This window comes from Peromyscus maniculatus, chromosome 14, assembly GCF_049852395.1.
Source record: "Peromyscus maniculatus bairdii isolate BWxNUB_F1_BW_parent chromosome 14, HU_Pman_BW_mat_3.1, whole genome shotgun sequence".
In the NCBI taxonomy this organism is placed as follows: Eukaryota; Metazoa; Chordata; class Mammalia; order Rodentia; family Cricetidae; genus Peromyscus; species Peromyscus maniculatus.
In genome coordinates this window covers 48,829,052-48,847,983 of record NC_134865.1, presented here as the reverse complement: position 1 = coordinate 48,847,983, position 18,932 = coordinate 48,829,052, and the positions used below count along the sequence as shown (strand labels likewise).

The following is an 18,932-nucleotide window of genomic DNA, read 5'->3' as shown; positions in this document are numbered from 1 at the left end:
AAGCAAGAGGCACCCAATGGATATGCATGTCTACCCCTTTGCCCTGGTGGCCACAGGCATGATTTAGGCACCTAGCGTACTGTTCAGGGCATGGCTTATGTCCTATACAGGCAGCCTGTCTGAGGGGACCCAGTGAAGGTCACCTTTGTTTAATTCAGAGAAACAGGCTGGCTGTTTGCCAAACCACACACCCCTAGGCTGCCCAGGCCTCTGGAAGAAGGGGCAAGGGGCCAGGAAGTGGAGAGTCCCTGTGCTCAAAACACCTCCATGTAGACCTGGAGATCTAGACTCCAGGTCCCCTGAAGAGCCGAGCTCCCTCTCATCGGCTGGCTGCTCACCTCTGGCAGGGAAGAAACAGACTCGAAGCTCATGCGTTTCTCCGCACTGGTTGGAGACCGGTTGCTGGGCCTTCGGCAGCTTTTCGAGTCTTCAGACTCCCTGTGTCTCTTTCCCTGTAGCAAGCAGACGTCAGCTGACAATGGAGAACTGGTCCCTTCTGCATTCCATTCCAACAGGGACCGTGCCTCCCACACCGGCCCAGAGGTACAGGAAGTACCTGAGAGCCCGTCCTATGGCCAAGCCATTCCAAACAACCTGAAACTACCAGGCCTGGGGCCACAGAGATCCTTGCAGAGTGTGCAATTTTAGGAGAAAGCCCAGCCCACCTTCCCTTCCAGATGCCGTTGAGTTGACCTTCTCACTCAGTGGATGCTGGCTCTCCCCTCCCCCCACCCGGTTAGTCCTGCTCAGTGGGTAGTATACCAGTGGGTACCCAGTCCTAGAACAGGGCATGCCAGGGGCTCACCAGAGCGTGACAGTGAGTGGGTTAAGAAGTGCTGACGGCTGGGGGGGGGGGGGGAGGAACGGGGTGGGGTGAGGGTGGCCAGGACAAGGGAAGGGACTCTCAGAAGGACATGCACATGCCAGGGAGCATGCAAAGAAGAAGGGAGATCAAAGAGACACCTCACCATAGCACCCCGGGAGAAAAGTAAAGCGTTGGCCCGATAGTGCCAGCAGTGGAGGGCAGCCAGCAGGGAGCTGGCAAAGTCAGCTACCTGCTCGGCCACTGCTAGACTCTCCTCCTCCTCCTCCTCCTCCTCTTCCTCCTCTGAGCCTGGGAGCTCTGGCCCAGGCACCTGCTCACTGCCTTCATGCCCTGCCAAGTCCTCCAGGGAGACTGGGAAGGTCTGCTGCTGCTGCTGCTGCTGCTGCTGCTGTCCATCCTCCTCCACTATCTCCTCCTCCTCTTCCTCCAGCTCCTCCGTGGCAGGCCCCTCAGCCTCTGGCTGCAGGCCCCGGGCACGGGGCGGCTGCTCAAAGTCCAGGAGGGCTCCGGCACTGCCTGCATGCTGTTCGGAGCACAAGAACCCCCTGTGACCTGCCTGGTGGGTGACCCTCCTCCTGGAGGTGACCAGAAACGGCTTTATATAGAAACCTACTCCTGCCGGGGGTGGGGTGGGGTGGGGATGGGGGTGGGGGGTGGGGGGTGGTGCATGCCTTGAATCCCAGCACTCGGGAAGCCAGAGGCAGGTGGATCTCTGTGAGTTCGAGGCCAGCCTGGTCTACAGAGCCAGTTCCAGGACAGCCAGAGAAACCCTGTCTCAAAAAAAAAAAAAAACCCGAAACAAAACTACTCCTAAATGCTCAACCCTGGCCTCCTCTGAAGTGGGTGGGGCATTTTATGTGGGAAGGCTGAGGCCTTTGGGAATAAAGTCCCCCAAAGGAGCTTATATATCCCAAGGGGAAAATAGGAGGGCACAGGCCAAGCAGGCACCACAGACTGCAGCTAGAGGGAGAAGATAGGAGAGGGTCCCTAGGGACCGATCTGGGCAGTGCCCCCCCCACTCCCTCCTCCCAGCCCCCCTTCCCCGGCCGCAGAGCTCCTGTACTCACCTTCATTCCTGCTACTCTGGCTGTGGACACCACCGCAGGGTCCAAGCACACCATGGGAGAAGCATGGAAGAGGAGATCAGGAAACAGGAGAGAGAGCCGCTTTAGAGAGACCCGAGTCCCTGGGGAACCCTCACGGGGCGGGGGGGGGGGGGGGCGCAGCCCTATACTCCTGAACCCCTCACCCAGTCCTGGCTTTGAAAGGAATGGCTGGCCGCTCAGGAGCTCAGCACAGAGTAGTGCAGGTCTGTGCAAGCTGCTGGGCTCCCACTTCAACAGAAGGGCGGGCGGGCGCGCGCGGGGTACGGGCAGAGGAGCCAAGGCTCCCTGCAGACATCCGGGGTGAAGAACTGAAGTCACATCCCCTCCAGCAGTTTACTGTCTGCTTCCCCCCTCCCACCCCACCTAGGGATCCCCACCTGTGCGCGCCTCTGACACACTCACCTTTGTCATTCAGCTGCCTGAGCAGGTGTCTGGTTGGCTCTGGAGGACACAAACAGGCAGTTAGCACTGGCCAAGAAACAGCTGCACCTGACCTGGGTCCCCAGCTCGCAGCGCCACCGGCCCATCAGCACCAGCCCAAAGTCCACTCTAGCTGGCCCCCAGCCACCCTAGGCCTCAGGGAGGCTTTCTCCACAGCGTCACTGAGGCCCCAGATGGGGCCTGAGGCGCCGCTACTCCTCTGTGGCACACAGTAAACTGCTCCGTCCTTGTATTAGTACGCCAGGCAAGGTCTTGGTTATGGAGTCATCCGGAAGGGATGGGCCCCAGGCTACCCACTTCAGACCAACGAGCCACTAGCCACATGTCCGTCTCAAGCCCCTCTCTCTCGGTTCCAGGCAGCACACCAGGACCACAGCTATGCCCCACACCAAAGCCCCTCATAGCGCGCAAGCCGGGAAGCAGAGGTCGCACCCGACTTTCTACGGCCCTTAAGGCCTGGCATCTCCAATCCTTGCTGCCTGCTGGGAAGTGTCGCCCTGCTGAACAGGGTATAACCGGGCTCTGGGGACACAAAACACAACTATTAGGCTCATGGTGTCATCTCGTTGTGCTCCAGCCTTTCTGGGGACAGACCCGAAACAGGTGAGGCAGGATAAGAGGACTCGGTCGAGACCTCTCTACAGAGCCCTCAGCCCACCCCTACCTGGCCTGTGGTAGAAATGTGACAGCTTAGGACCGCCCCCGATTTTCTATAAACTTAAAGAGTCACAGCAAAGTCTACAGAGCTCTTCTAGCTGACCCTCACAGGGGACCCACTCAGACAAAGGCAACAGGCACATTCCTGATCTACATCCACTTAAGTGAACTTGCTTTTCTAAAAGACGGGGTCTCATGGAGCTGGCCTCAAGTTGGATATGTAGACAAGGAGTACATCAGCACACCTGTTTTATGTGGTGCTGGGGTTGAACCCAGGGATTCACGTACGCTGGATGAGCACTGTATCCACTGAGCCACATCTCCCGCCTAGCTGAATTTTTGTTCTTTTGTGTTCATGTATTCAAGGGCATTTATTTGTATACATTCGAAGGACCGGAGGTCAGTATCAGATTCTTCCTCAGGAGCTCCCTACCTTATTTTTTTGAGGCAGGGTCTCTCACTTAAGTCTGGAGTTTACCCATCAGCTAGACTGACTATCCAGAAAGCCTTGGGGATCCTCCTGCCTCTAACTCCCCAACAATGGAATCAGAGGCACATAACAACTGTGTCCACTGACTTTTCGTGTGGGCACTGGGGAGCCAGCTCTCAGGTCCTCATTCTCATGTGACAAGTATATCAACTAAGCTACCTCCCCAGACCCCACTCAGCTGATTTTAAAATGAGAGAGAGGGCTCATCAGAATAGGCACCTGCTGCTGAGCCAGACGGCCCGAGTGTGGTCCCAGGACACACAGGCTGGAAGTAAAGAACTGACCCCCAAACATTGTCCTCTGACCTACACACAAATGCCACCGCACCTGAACACGCACATTAGACACGCACACAGAAACATGTGCAGTAAAAATTAAGGATTGTAAAATGCGACAAAGCGAGAAATATTCTTTCTGTTGAAAGCTTAAAAGAAGATTTTTTTTTTCCAGAGCTGAGGACCGAACCCAGGGCTTTGTGCTTGCTAGGCAAGTGCTCTACCACTGAGCTAAATCCCCAACCCCATAAGAAGAATATTTAAGAGTTTAAAAGCCATGACAGGTTTTACTAATCCCAAAGTGGACTTGTCTGTCCGTCACAGCTGTCTAGGAGAAGGAGCCAAAGCCCCCAAGGCTCAGCCTGGGCACCTAGGCTGTAGCATGGGATTGGAGTCCTTCTTCCCACACAACTCTTGCAAACCCACCAACTGATCTCCACCACACAGGAGGAAGAGGAGCAGCTATACTGAACATGCTAGAGCAAGAGGATGAACACTCCTCACCGTGATGGAAGAACGTCATGATGAACATGAGCCTCAAAGGCAGGCCATCACCATGGCAACCCACAGTGCCTACCACCACCAAACTGGGCAGCTCACACGCCATCCATGGCATTGAAGAAGCATCAGCTCCAGAAAAGGAAAAAAAACACACAACTCTTCTAGAAGGTTCCAGAAGATGAGGCATGTCGCAGGGAAATGAATGAGTCTTTGAGAACTCAACTCTCTTAGTATTCACGGGCTAAAATCTCAGCCAGATGGATATTTCAGCCTATTTGCTCATTTCCTGACCGCCCTGGATGGCTGAAGTCTTGAGGTGGAGAGACAACAGTTTTATTGAGCTATAATTCACACACCATACACGTCCCCTGTGTATACACTTCAACAGCTTTAAGCTTTAAGTACATTCACATAGCTGTATCTCAGAGCTGTGTGTGTGTGTGTGTGTGTGTGTGTGTGTGTGTGTGTAGGGGTGCTTTTCTGGTTTGGGAGGCACTTTTTGTCTGTTGTGGTACTAAGGACTTGAATCCAGGGCATCAGCATGCTAGCCAAGTGCCCTGGCACTGAGCTATATCCCTATCTCTCAGCACTAAGTTCTGATGCTGCTGTCATGACAGACCATAGTATTAATAACCACCACCGCTACAGTCCTAGTTAGCATTAATTGCCAACTTGTTACAGCCTACAATCACCTGGAAGTCTCAAATGAGAAAGTGCCTTTATCGGGTTGGTCTACAGGCACATCTATGGGGGATTGTCTTGATTGCTAACTGATGTAGGAAGACCCAGCCTACTGTGGGAGGCGCTATTCCCTAGGCTGTCCATAGCTATCGGAGCATGAGCCTTAGAGAGTCAGCTAGCAAGTAGCATCCGCCACGGTTCCTGCTGTAGGTCTTGGCTGTAAAGTGAGTTCCTTGGTCACAGGTAATGTGTGTAATAACAAGCAGGTCTGCCATAAGTTCCTGCCTTGACTTCCCTCAACGATGGACTATGACCTGAAAGTGTGAGCTGAATGAATCCTCTCCTCTCCTCAGGTGATTCTGGGCACAGCATTTTATCACAACCCCAAAAACGAAACTGGAACAATTACCATTGCTGCCTGAATACTGCCATGTGCTAGACTCTCCCAGTGCTGAGCTATGGCAAGGTAAGGGGGGACGTTAGAGAGAAAGAGAGAGAATTATAGAAAGGAAGAGAAATACAGATGGCCAGAGACCAACAAAGCAAGACCCTAGTTTGAGGTTTTTAACCATAAAATTTATATAACCAAACTAGGTTAGCCTAAAAAGGAGGCACCTGGGATAACACCAAACACTGTCAACACGACAACTCTCCAGAGACCACCTGGCTCCACCTTCTAGAAGGCCAAAGGTCAGGTGTCAATCACAAGTGCTGAAGGACCCTGCAGGCGGTAGCTCATGAAGACCCAATGTGCTCGTGAATCCAACCGAAACAACATCTCAATCTGAAATCATCTGCTCTAAACTACTGTCCCGTGGGTCTCACTTCCAGACTCCATCACAGCTTAATCCAGGTCTGTCCCCGGGCCTCAGACTTACTGGTAAGTCAGAGAAAAGTGTGACCAAAAAAAAAAAAAAAAAAAAAAAAAGTAAAATCAGCTACAGAAACACCCCGACCACGCCATCACTCGGGGCTAAGAATAAAAACGCAAGGTTTTCTCTTTCTAAACAGACACTTCATTCTAATAACCCCGAGAGCACATTAGCAAATCCCGTCATGGGAGAAAACCCAGGAGAGGAAAACGGAATGGCCCAAAATAAATATTTCCCGTCTGGATTTGGTGCCACTTGGTCTAAGCTATTTTCCTCCACCGGCTTCCACTCTGTCACTCCAGAAGCATCTGAGGCTCTGGCTGAGCAGCAACGCACGGAGGTCTGGGTGGCTAAGAAGAGACTCCAAGTCCTGGATGAACAAATATCCCCAGGTCCTGAACCGGCGGTGTCCAGTGAGCCGAGGCCCAGGAAGTGTCTGGTGGAGGGCATCATGGGCACAGAGAGGAAATGGTCCACAGATGTCCACCACCCACCCTGCCGCGTTCCCCAGTTTTCTGAAGAGAGTAGCACCCCACTAAGTGGCGGCAGATGATCCCCAGCCTGGGCCAGGACCCTCTGAAGAAGGTTCTTTCCCATAAAGCCGTTCTCTTACCAGACTGCCGGCGACCTTGGCGCGCATGCGTAGACACCTCATCCTGGGAGGACCACGCCTTCTTCAGCCGCTCTGGGCTGCAGCGGTACCTACTGGGATCTGTAGCCAGGAGAGAAACCATCAGGCTTTGGTTCCCCGGCGGCCTATCTAGATGCTGCCCAGACCGGACCACACATCTTCCACCCGCACCAGCCTCAGATGGTCCTGGGATGCCTCTGGAGGTCCCCCATCTTCCATCTTCTTGCAGCTGGGGGCTCCAGGCACTGAGAGTCCTGCCATTCAGCAGGAACATGTCACTAGTTACACAACTGACCCCCAGCCCTTAACGGAAAAGAGTCCCCCCACATCCTTCCTATTCCTAGACAAAAGTACCACACAAGGTTTGCCCAAGATACTGCCTGATGTACACACAGTTAGGGACAAAACGACCAGGAAAAGTGGTGACTTACAATAGGAGTCCATTTCCAAGATGGCTTCCTTGGCCTAGAAGGGAAGCAGACACACACATTATAAGCACCTGACTGTGCCTCGCCTGCCCGCCAGAGGATTCACACGGTGTCACGTCCTATCACGTCCTATCTGCTGTACCAACACCTGCTGTCCACCAGGGCCAGGGAGAAAAGCTCTAGCAGATTCTCGGGAGCTGGGTCAGGGGACTTGCTTCCCCTGAAGCCCACCTGAGAGTAAGTACCCTAGAAGCCAACCTTTTGGGGGATGGTGGCGTGGTGGTTCTCCAGGATGAGCCTCTTGATGTGGTGAGTCCAGCTCCGTTTCTCCTCCACTGTCTTGGCCTGGGGCGGGGGAGAGCCCAAGGAGAAGGAGCAGGGTTTATTATTTTGGGTCAAAACGACCTAAGCACAGCCAGCCTTTCTACAGGGAGGGGTGCGGGGGCGGGGGGGGGGGGGGGAGAGAAGGGCTCTGCGAGGGCATCTCCACACCTCGGAGAGGTACCCGTAATGCTCTCACTTTACAGATGGAGACATGAGGGCGTGGGGGCAGCCAGGGCACAGGGAGCCACGCCGCGCACGTGTGCTTGGAAGTTCCGCTCCCCCAGCCCCCGGCATCGTCCGCTCCTCACCTGGATACTGTATTGCTGCTTGCTGTGCTTATAATGGGTAACAGTGAAGCAGAGGGAGTCTCTGGTGCTTTCGATCAGCATCAGCGAGGAGCACTGAGGGCAGAGGACAAGATAAGTAGGAGGGAAGGGGACCCCCCAACCCTCGAGACAGTCTCAGGAGATGACCCCGGAAGGAAGCGGAGGAGCCGGGGTTCGTAGGGAAAAGAGAGAAGGCGCCGTAAGCGAGGAGAGTTTAGTTACCGGAATGTGGCCCTTGTAGACGAAGTGGTCGCCCCGTTTCTTGGTGATGAGCAGTATCTTGTCAAAGAGGAAGAAAGTCCTCTCGTTGCGTACGCGGTGCACGCGGAAGGTGGCTTCCAGGACCAGTTCTCCATAGGTGGTCAGGTCTGGCCCCTTCCAGTTAATGAGCAGCGACTGGATCTCCTGCAGCAGAGACACCCCCCCCCCCAACACCCAGAGTCAGGTCTCACTGTCCCCAGGAAGGTCACAGAGACCTCACCCCAAAGGCTTCCGCGGATACCACCCCTCAACTCAGCTGAGCACTGTGGTAATGCTCCTTCTCTCAAGCCCTGTCGCCTCCCAGCCCCGGAGCACCTGTAGCCGAACTGCATGCTCATGCCTCCGCTTCATGTCATTGATGTACCAGGCCACACATGTCATTGTGTCGATGGCATCCTCCACCACCTCGAAGCCATCCTCCTCTTCATCAAAATGTTTGGCGATTTCCTGGATAAGAGGACAGGCGTCTGAACAACACCGATGCCAGGGCTCTGCCCCGCACCCCAGCACACATCCATCCTGGGGAGCAGCCCTGAGCTACCTGGAGCAGCAGGTGGTACTTGAGGATGCGCTGGACAGGTTTCAGCAGGTAGGAGCCCAGAGGCAGGGAATGTTGCAGCAGCTCCTGCCGGTCCCGGAAGAACTTGGCCTGCTGCTTGTCCTGCATGCACTCTGTCAGGGCTGCCACTGAGCTGGGAGGGGGAGGAGTGGGAGTTACCATCTGGGGAAGGGCTGGGGAGGAGGCAGAAGTCCCGTACTCGTCAAATGGCCCCCTCCCCCCAAAGTTACTCACTTGGGGTAGTTGTTGCAATACTGAGTGTAGATATCAAACTCTTGGCTCTAAGAAAAAGAAAAAAAAAAAAAATCAGGGAGGAAAAACACAATGACTTCAGGGAGATTCACATCTGACCAGAAAACATGGTGGGACCAAAGGACAGGTAGGTAGGTTCCTGGCCCCCTGAGCACACCGTCATCCCTGAGAACCTACAGAGCCAGCTTCGCATCTGTTTGTCTAGGGTGTCCCATCCACCCAACAGCCTTGGACAGGGATCCCCAGCACTCAAGTGCCATCTTACATTGGGAGTTTTTTATCCTCGAAACACAGGACAAGGACCCGGTCCTTCTTACCCTTTCCACGAAGCAGCTGGCCACAGCCACAGGGTCACTATTGCAGCTGTCCAGGTCTCGGAGAAGCTGGCTGGGTGAGGGGAGAGAGGGCATCAGACCCCCCCCCCCACACACGTCTGTAGCCACCTCTGCAGCTACACACCCCCCCGCCCACCTCCTCAGACACAGATCACGGCCAGTCCTGGTGTCATGCTATGAGTCGGGGTTTCCACCCCGAGAAAACCCTGCCCCAGGCGGCAACCACGGAAAGCGCCCAGCATGCCACAAAACCAGGGAGACCCGCGTGCTCGGCCAGCAGCATCGGAAGAGGCGACACCGGTACCCACCTTGGGAGGGGACATAGCTCCTCTGTGGGCAGGGAGTCAAACACACAAAAGCAGAGATTAAAGAAAGAGAAGGAGAGGAAGTCAAGAGCGCTCCCAGGCGGGAGAGTGCAGGAGCACAGCCAGGGTGAGGGTGAGCACTCTGATCATGGGGGGAGCACTCCCCTGCCTCCTCCACCCGTTTCCCTCCTCTCTCCCTGGCTGCCTTCCCCACACCTTCCTTAGTCTTGCCTGCACCGTCCCTCCTCCCCACACACTGCCCAGACGCCTTCAGCTGCAAGGGGACCCGAGGGAAGAGTCCTCCTGTCCCGTCAACAGCGCTCTGTTTCTCTTGACAGTACCCTGGTCGGAGTAGCTGTGGTCCCACGGCAGCAGATTCAGCCTTCACAGACTCAGCAAGCCTGTTTGGCCTGGCCTGTGTGACATACTAACACAGGGGTTCTCAACCTTCCCAGTGCCTCGACCCTTTAACACAGCTCCTCATGGTGTGGGGAGCCCCCCTCCCCGCCCCCGCAAACCATAAAATTATGTTCGTTGCTACTTCATAACTATAATTTTGCTACTGTTATGAATCGTAATATAAATATTTTGGGGTGATGGAGGTTTGCCCGAGGGGTCGCGACCCTCAGGTTGAGAACTGCTATTACAGGTCGGCCCTCCAAGGAGTCCTTACTTCCTTTGGGATCCGTGGGAAGGAAGAGAAATAAACGATAAGATGTGTGAGATGATATAGAAAAGAGAGCCCCCCACAGGAAGAACACAAGTGTGCAAGGCCTAGCAGTGTGCACAAGACCCAGAAGGCGCTGGAACCAGCAAGCATGTGACTTCAAATTATAAACCCCTGGAAAGGTCAGCGGCCGCCCTCTCCAGCAGAGTGCTATGATCTGCAGCCAAGCCCACGTGTCACAGCCCAAGTGTCCAGACACCCAGGGATTCCCTCCAGGCTCCCAGGTGTGCCCCAGGGCAGAACAGGCCCAGCACATACCTGTTCAGTGCATAGATGCTCTCTATGTTCCCAAAGAGGGCGCTGACTTGCTCTGGCTTCAGGAGCCCCGGAGTGTCAATGATCTTCAAGAGGTAGTCCTACATGGAGAGAGGTATGAGGACCCTGCACCTCTCGGCTTGATCACACCTAACACCCCTCACCACACCTTAATCCATACTGCATTTTATGGCTATGACACGATTTCACAGGCAGTGTCCACCCTACTGAGCTGTGGGTATTTACCCAAAAATTCACATCCCCTTGGCAACTTGGAACGTAACCTTATTTGGAAACAGGGTCTCTGTGGATGTCATTAGTTAAGCCTCTCAAGATGACTTCATTTGATATTTAAGGAGGCTCTGGGTCTAAGAGCCTTCTAAGAGAAAAGGGCACAGGCGTAAAGCAGGGATCAGGAAGGGGTCAGGACAATGCAGCCACAGGCCAAAGGGCAACAGAGAAAATTAGCTCTGGTTTTCTGCGATCCCAATACTTGGGAGGCATGGTCAGGAGAATTGCCTTGAGTTAAAGGCCAGCCTGGGCTACCCAGCAAAATCCTATCTCCAAAAAACCAAACCAAGAGACGGCACATCAGGTAAAGGCACTTGCCTAGTGACCTGAGTTCAATCCCTAGAACCACATAAAGACAGAAGGAGAGAAGTGATTCTGCAAAGTTGTCTTTTGACCTCCACAAGGGCACTGTGGCACAACACACACACACACACACACACACACACACACACACACACACACACACGCTTCCGTGCACACATACACACATACTCCCTCTGCCTCCTGAGTACTGGAATTAAAGACACTGGCCACCACCCACAGCTTTTAGAGTTATTTACTCATGTATTTTATGTATATGAGTGCTGTCTTCGTGCAGGCCAGAAGAGGACATCAGATCCCATTACAGATGGTTGTGAGCCACCATGTGGGTGCTGGGAATTGAACTCAGGACCTCTGGAAGAGCAGCCAAGTAAGTGCTTTTAACCACTGAGCCATCTCTCCAGCCTACACTTTTTTTTTCTTAATTTAATTTAATTTTATGTGCCCTGGTGTTTTTGCCTGCCTGTGTGTGGGGGTGAAGGTGCCGGAACTCCTAAAGTTGCAATTACAGACAGTTGTGAGCTGCCATGTGGGTGCTGGGAATTGAACCCGGGTCCTCTGGAAGAGCAGTCAGTGCTCTTAACTGCTGAGCTGTCTCTCCAGCCCACACTTTTTCCTTAATGAAAACAAACAATCTGAAAGAGAATTCATTTCTGGTGCTCTAAGCCACTAGGAGTGTGGTAATTTGGACTCCCACCCGGGCTTCCCCACCAGGCAGAGGGGGTCTTCAATGGCAGGTACATGTCACCTTTCCCTGTGTGCCTTACAGGATGAAAGGCTGTACTTCTGCCCTGTTCATTTTGCAGGTAAAGAACCCGAGGCTCCAGACACTGTGCCCAGGCCTAAGGCTCCCCAGCTATGAAACAGCAGAGTGGGAACCTGGCTGGAGCTGCCCAGGTTTAATCCCTGCACAGCACTTAGGTCCTCCTAGTCAGGCTAACGCCCCTCCGTTTGCTATCACAGTGCCCACTCCCCATACACCTATAAGAAATTCTATTATCCTACTTGTGTGGTAAAGTGTGGCTTGGTATCATAAGGAAACATGACAGGCCAACGTCCCCAGCAGGCAGGTCCCCAAAGCTTCCTCATGGCCTCATGGGAGGCAGATATACAGAGACAGATGTGCCAGCGAGAGCCTTTCATCCTGGGGTGGAGCCAGGTTGTACTAAAGAGCTGGGCCACTGGAGACCAGAATCCCGGGCCTCTTGAAGAGACGGCCAGCCCCTCCCCGCCTTGGGACTCACCTCCACAATGCTCCGCAGGTCCTGCACGTACATGCGCTCTGTTTCCACAATCTCTCGCACCACCCGGCCCAGGTAGCTGAGCTTGTGATGGGCAGGACCTGTCCCTGCACGGCCGTTGAATGGGGACAGGGGTCCCTTCATGTTCAGCCGGCCGCTGGCGTTGTTGTTGCTGTTGGGAACATGCCGGCCCCAAGGGGAGCCTGTCCCGTTCTGGGCTGAAGCCTCTGAGCTGGTGGGCTCCTCCATGGCACTGCGGCTGTCACGGGAGGAGCCAGACGAGGAAGTGGTGGACATCAGGCTCGGTGGCCGCTCCTGGCTGCCGTCTTGGTGGAGGGCGGTTGAGACGGGCATCCTGGCATCGCTGCCTGGGACTGTCACCTCGGGGAGATTCTGGAGCAAAGCAGACAGATGGAAGGGTCAAGCTCTGAGTACCTGCAGAATCAGGAAGAGGAAGGGAGGTAGCCGGAGACAGGGAGGGCGCAGAATGGGAAGTCACTGATAGTGGGTGCAAAGTCCCCTCTGAGAGGATGGAGACGGCTCCAGAATGGATAGTGAGGTGGGGAGGACACGAACGTACTTAACGTCACCGAACTACATTGACAAACGGGTGAGATGGTAAATTTTCACTTTTCCATATTTCACCACAACTTTTAAAAATAAGGTCGGTGGGATGGCGTGGCGAGGAAAGGCACTCGCCCGGCACGTCTGATAACCTGAGTTCCACGTCTGAGACCCACGTGATGAGAAAAGGGAGCCAACTCCTGCAAGGTGTCCTCTGGCCTCCAAATGTGTGCCATGGGCGTGTGCAGCCACCACCCACATAAATAAATTTTAAAAACAAAACAGAGCCCGAGGAAGGCCACTCACTCAGAATACGACTACTGACTGTCAAGGATGCTCGTTTTTTTCTGGATCCCAGCAGCTCGACCTCTGTCTTTCCCAGGGTGGAGACAGGTGGTCTACGCCAGGAGACAGTGAGTTCTCAGAAACTGGAGCCTCCAGAAGAGCAGAGGGGCCACGTAAGCCAACTCGATGGTCTAGGGTGCCTTCTGAAGAACTCAAAACCCAGCTCTAGGGGCTGAGAATACACAGCTCAGTTGGTAAAGCGCTCGCCTAGCACGCACAAGGCTGTAAGTTCAATTCTTAGTTAGCATCACGTAAAACCAGGCATGGCGGTGGGGGCGGTAGCACACACCTTTAATCCCAGCACTCAGGAGGCAGAGGCAGGCAGATCTCTGTGAGTTCAGGGCCAGCCTGGTCTACAGAGAGAGTTCTGGGACAGCCAGAGCTACAGAGAAACCCTGTCTCGAAAAACAAACAACCCACAGGCATGGTGGCCCACACCTGTAATCTCAGCACTCGGGAAATGGAAGAGGACCAGAAGTTCAAGGTCATCCTCAGCCATACAGTGAGTTCCAGGTTAGCCTGGGCTTCATGAGACCCTATCTAGAATCTATTATTTAAAAAAAGAGAGAGCGAGAGAGAAAAAAAAAAGAACTAGACAAACCAGCAATACCACTTAGGTAAGATGCTTGGCCTCTCGGGGCTTTACCTATAACAGAGAGTGTACCCCGGAGTTAGGTCCTCGAGGTGATACAACCTGCTCTGCCTGCCCTCAGGGTGTGTGCATGGCAGAGTGAACGCTCCAATGTATTTATGTGTGTGTGTGTGTGTGTGTCAGAGAACAACTTGCGGAAGTTGGTTCTCTTTCTGCCATTAATTTCATGTCTAATTTAAGACATGAAATTAATGGCAGAAGGACGCTTTTTCCTTACTAAGAGGGAAGAGAAATGCCACCCACCCACGGAGCCGTCCCACCAGCCCAGGCTCTTACAGTGTTACAACCAGCATGGAATACTCACCAGAAAACTTGGGGCACAAACCAGTGGCTCCCCCTGAACCTGACACTTTCTCCACACTTGAGAGGGGAGGGAAAGGATGCCAGAAAACCAGCCACCTTGACCCCTTACCCCATTCCCAGGTACCTGGTGTAGGCAGGGGCCCCTGACTCAGCCACACCAGGAAATTCCCCAGGGCTGAGCAACAGCTGAGTCTCCTCTCGGCACAGCTGGGCAGAGCGACCGAGGAGGCAGGAAGCTGCACCCAGGTGAGACAAACACAGCCACAGGTGGACTTTATCCCCTGAGCAGATGGTACTGCTCACAGCCCACTCCGGAGAGAGAGAACACCTCATGCCTACTACCCCTGGGACCAAAGCCGCCAGAATCCTCCCTTGCTTGCTCTTGCTCTTGCCTCAGGGGAGGAGCGGGAAGAAGAGGAGCAAGGATCCTTAGGGACCAGTTTGGTGAGGAGGAAGAGGAGGAGGAGAGACCCTAAGGACTTCTCTCACCGCTACTGTCCGTGTGTTCTTAACTCTAACCTAGGACTCAGGCTACCAGCCCAGCCCTCGCCAACAGGATCTAGAAAGGGCTGCCGTCATTCCGGCCCGTTTTCTTGTGTCTGCCCTTACCTGGAAACCAGGGTCCCTGGCCTCTGCCTTTTGCATTATTCCATACCTACTCCATGTGGTACTCAACCTTGCCCTCTCAGGCTGGAGGGTCTCTCTCTAGGAACCTGCCCATAAGCAGCAAACCTGGAGGGCTCTGCTACGCACCAGCGTGACTGTGATTAGCTTGAGACCCTCTGCCCGGGGCTAACAGTTACACAAGCAGGGATCACAAGGACCAGTTTGGTGAGGAGCAATGGCCAACAAAGCTGATGTTTTGGACAAGGTTTCTTCCTCCTTTTGGTGACAGGGTCTTGTAACACCCACAAGGATGACCCTGAACTTCTGATCCTCCTGCCTGCACCTCCTGGCTCCTGGGATTACAGGAACCAGCCACCACACCGAATTTATGGGGTGCTGGGGCTCAACCCCAGGGCTTTGGGAATGCTAGGCAAGTACTCTACCAACGGAGCCATAAAGCCAGCCTGTTGCTTTCTTAAGCTAAAAGTTCAGCACGTTCAGAACCCACTTCTGGTCCAACAGTAACCCAGCCAGGCCCTTCTCAAGGTCAGCCTTTTGTCACTGGGTCTCGGCTAAGGGATTTTATACAGAGCACTCCAAAGTGCGCTCTGTCAGCCTGTCACATGACAGGTGAAGGGCCCAGGGCAGCTCTAGGATTGTTGCTGGTGAATGCCTCTGCCTACGATGCAGGGAGCTAAGTCTTAGGGGGAGCGCTCAGGAGCCTGTGTGCGGCTGCTGCGGCTGCTGCTCCCTCACTCACAGAACCTTCATGTTAACTAGCTGCACTCTTTTGCATGGAGACTGGGCCCAAACTCTGCTCTCTGCCCTTGACCTCCACCCCATCAGTCCCAGCTGGAAAAACAAGCAGGCAAGGACTTAAGGCCAGAGATCTTTCCCAGATTAGCCCTGGGGTCATGTCAGCTCCTGTGGGGAGTTGAAATGGAAAAGACCCAAGTCCCAAAAGGAGTTCACAGCCAGCCAGGTCATCATAAGAAGCCTTACAGCAAAAGAGTCACCTCTGCCCCACCCTCTGCCCCCACACACTATCATCAGAGGGTTGGTGTCTGAAAGGTACCTTCGGAGAGTCACTCGTAAGGACCCCACTTCTCTAGATAAGGACAGCTGCAAACCCAGCTGTCCTGTTGAAAGCAGGTGTACCTGCCTGAATCCCCTGGAGCTGAAACAAAACAGAGCGGCCACTTGCTCAATGGTGTAAGCGCTGTAGGGCACTAAGTCTCACTTGTCCTTAACAACACCTTTCAGTGGGCGCTCACTGAGTGTGGAGCCACACCAGACTTGGGGACGAGGACTCCAGCCCCCAATACTCTCAGAGCCGCTCCCTCCCTAAAGGACCTCACACCTGTCAGGGCCACAAGCGAAGCCATTAGTCACGACCCCTGGATGCCGCTGGCTGCTTTGATGTAGGATACGCTACAAGGACAGAGGAAAAGAAAGGTCCAAAGACCCTGAGTGTCGGTGGGCAGACCAGGATTCGAGAGTGAACGGTTACACTGACCACAGGGTACTGACAGAGACCTGTCACCCTCCTCCAAGAGGCCACCCCATGTCACTGCCTGTGTACAGCACAGATGAAGCCAATCCTACCCAAAGCTCCCCTGGGCAGAGCTACCTGTCCTTCCTTCCTACCCCAGGAGCAGCACCCACCACCCAAGATTCACCCTAAGCCAGGACAAGAATGTGGTTCCTCAAACTTGTCTTTTCTGTTTGTTTTCGTTTTTCTTTTCTTTTTTTTTTTTAAGATTTATTTATTTATTTATTATGTATACAGTATTCTTCCCCCATGTATGCCTGCATGCCAGAAAAGGGCACCAGATCTCATTCTAGATGGTTGTGAGCCACCATGTGGTTGCTGGGAATTGAACTCAGGACCTCTGGAAGAGTAGCCAGTGCTCTTAACCCGTTATCGTTTTTCAAGACAGGGTTTCTCAGCGTAGCCCTGGATCTCACTCCATAGACCAGACTAGCCTCAAACTCAGTGGTCTGCCTACCTCTGCCCCTGGAGTGTTGGGATTAAAGGCGTGCAAGTGTGCACCACCACTGCCAGGCTCAAGCTTGTCTTTTAAGACAAGGTACTGAGGCAAGAGAGGAAGCAGCGGTCGACTCGAGCCCACCTAGCCCACCACCATCCAGTCTGCAGAGACCATGAGTCAACCCCGTCAGCCATCAATCCACAAACCAGCCTTCCAGAGAACCGAAACTCAAGTCCTACACTATGAAGCCTTCTTTGAGAAGTTCCTCAAAGAATCCAGGGACAGGAAGAGAAAAGCCTACCCATCCACCCACCATCTGTCCCTCCCTTCCTCCACCCCTCCTTCCCTCCTCCCCTTCCAATTCCTCCCTCCTCCTATATCTGAATTGAAATGTATCTGTTCCCTTCCTCCACCAACACATGGGTAAAGGGTGTGTGCTCCACCTCCCAGGGACCTTCCCCTGAGTCTCCCCAGGCAAGGAGGCAGGCAGGCTGTGACAGGCCGGCCGCTTGGATTCCCAGCAGGAGACTGGAGCCAAGTCCCACACCTTCCCTTCCAACTACGCCTCAGTACTGTGCCCTCAATCTGACCCAAAAGGGGGATCCCCCCCCCGAGTCTCCAGACATCCCCAGGATCTCTGTTGTCCTCAGGCCTCTTCGCACTGAGGCAAATAAAACCCATTTTCCCCTCCACAACAGATCCTCCCAAAGAGGAAGCTCCTGGAGCCTTCCGGAACTCTTGTCGATGGTCCTGGAGAGAGGCCCCAAGAACTGGCCACACTCTGGCGGGAGAGGTAAAGCGCATGCTTGGGACAAACCCCAAGTCTGGCAGGTGGAGAGGTTGGAGGCTCCCTGAAAATATTCTGGTTCCAAAAGGCGAACATCACCCTTTCACCTACTGCCCCTCACCTAAGAGCAGAAGCCCCACGGTGGGTACCACACCTACCCAGCAGCACAGAGAAAAGGAGTTGGGGGGGGGGCCTCCAAAGATAACTGGTCCATGGGACCCCGTGGGGGGAAGGATTCATCCAGCCCCTTCACATACGGTGGCAGTCCTTCCCCAGAGACAACAGTACTCCATCCACTGGCCTTTCTGGCCTCCCATCCCAAACTCTCAAGATCAGGGCAGCCAAAGGACCTCTGACCTTCCCCAGAGCCATCCCAACTCCACTTTCAGAACCTCCCTGGAGAGGATGCCGGGAGGAAGCAACAGAGAGCAGCCTCCAACTTTTCCACTCACACAGGGCGAGGAGCAGTGGGAACTTCCTCAGAGATCTCAAGCGAGATCCACAAACCACTGGGCTGTGCTGGCCCCACAGCTCGGCACACACCCCACACCATACTTACTTCCTAAGTGTTCCCAGGAGCCCTGCTTTTTTGCCAGTCTGTTCTTAAAGCTACACACACACACACCCCTCCGAGGTTCTCAGGGGAGGGAGGGTTCTGAGGAGGCGTGGCTTTCTGTAACCACGCCCAGTGTGTGTGTGTTGCTCATGGGTCCCTTCCACCCATTCCACGCCTCCTAGAGATTCCCAGGGGGGCCCTGAGCCCCGAGACACTCTCTGGGGAGTGACTGTGTTCAATGTGAGCAATGTGTTCTGGAGAGGTTGTGTGAACAGTGTGACCGGGGTTTCTGGGCCACCCAAACGCAGCCCAGCTGGCTCAAACACATTTTCCCTGGAGAATCTATTTTCCCACCACCCAAGAGCAGCAGCAGCCCTTGGCTGGCTGAAGGGCAGCAAGACCACAGTTGCCAGGAAGAACAGGACTGTGGTCGCCATGGCAGCAGGAGTACTCCCACCTGAATTCCAGAGGAAGCCTGTCTGGGCCTTCTGACTGAAGTCCAGAAAACTCAGCTTGGCCTTTGGAGGGAAGGAAAGCCCCTGGCATCTCGCTTCAGGGGGAGGAATTCTCCTACTTCCTACTGCCCCTCACCCCCCCACACACACACACACAACCTAAGCCTGTGTTCAGAACGCTTCTTCTCAAACTGGGAGGTCCCGAGACCCTCTCCCCCCACATTAGCCCAAGCACTGCTTTCAGAATCTATCCGCTTCAACCATTTCTAATTCCCCCCCACACCCCAGTGTACACTCTATTGTTGGCCAAATACCGTCCCCCACCAAAGACATCTACACCCCAATCCTCGGCACCTTGTGAAGCACGTTGTCCGGCAAAAGGTGCTTCACAACGTGGCCAAATAAAGAATTCTGAGGAAGCAAGATGATCTTGGATTATCTCAGTGGGCCCAGCACAATCACCAAAGGCACCCAGCAGAAGCCTGGGTCAGAAGTCTACAGGGTGAGAATGGGATAGTCAGAAACCGACATGGGGGGCTGGAGAGCTCAGAGGTTAAGAGCACTGTTC

At 54.2% G+C, this 18,932-nt stretch overlaps 1 protein-coding gene across 11 annotated transcripts in view; it reads right to left on the bottom strand.

Annotated features, from left to right (window-relative positions):
- The window catches only part of Plekhg3 (pleckstrin homology and RhoGEF domain containing G3), a 44,345-nt gene that overhangs the window by 5,821 nt on the left and 19,592 nt on the right, over nt 1-18,932 (bottom strand). For 3 of the 11 annotated variants that reach the window (XM_015991979.3, XM_015991978.3, XM_042260804.2), the window contains exons 2-17: nt 12,109-12,498; nt 10,256-10,353; nt 8,948-9,017; nt 8,613-8,659; nt 8,361-8,511; nt 8,135-8,266; nt 7,781-7,963; nt 7,541-7,633; nt 7,167-7,253; nt 6,912-6,945; nt 6,463-6,561; nt 2,806-2,895; nt 2,335-2,373; nt 1,894-1,913; nt 969-1,349; nt 339-452 (exon numbers count right to left, since the gene is read on the bottom strand). In XM_015991979.3, the coding sequence (XP_015847465.1) occupies nt 339-452; nt 969-1,349; nt 1,894-1,913; nt 2,335-2,373; nt 2,806-2,895; nt 6,463-6,561; nt 6,912-6,945; nt 7,167-7,253; nt 7,541-7,633; nt 7,781-7,963; nt 8,135-8,266; nt 8,361-8,511; nt 8,613-8,659; nt 8,948-9,017; nt 10,256-10,353; nt 12,109-12,459 (1,989 nt within the window). In that variant the 5' untranslated portion in view covers nt 12,460-12,498. Of the gene's footprint in view, nt 1-338; nt 453-968; nt 1,350-1,893; nt 1,914-2,334; nt 2,374-2,805; nt 2,896-6,462; nt 6,562-6,911; nt 6,946-7,166; nt 7,254-7,540; nt 7,634-7,780; nt 7,964-8,134; nt 8,267-8,360; nt 8,512-8,612; nt 8,660-8,947; nt 9,018-10,255; nt 10,354-12,108; nt 12,499-17,912; nt 18,051-18,932 lie in introns of those variants that run through there. The other 8 variants (XM_076550904.1, XM_015991981.3, XM_076550906.1 and 5 more) reach the window with 6 other exon arrangements.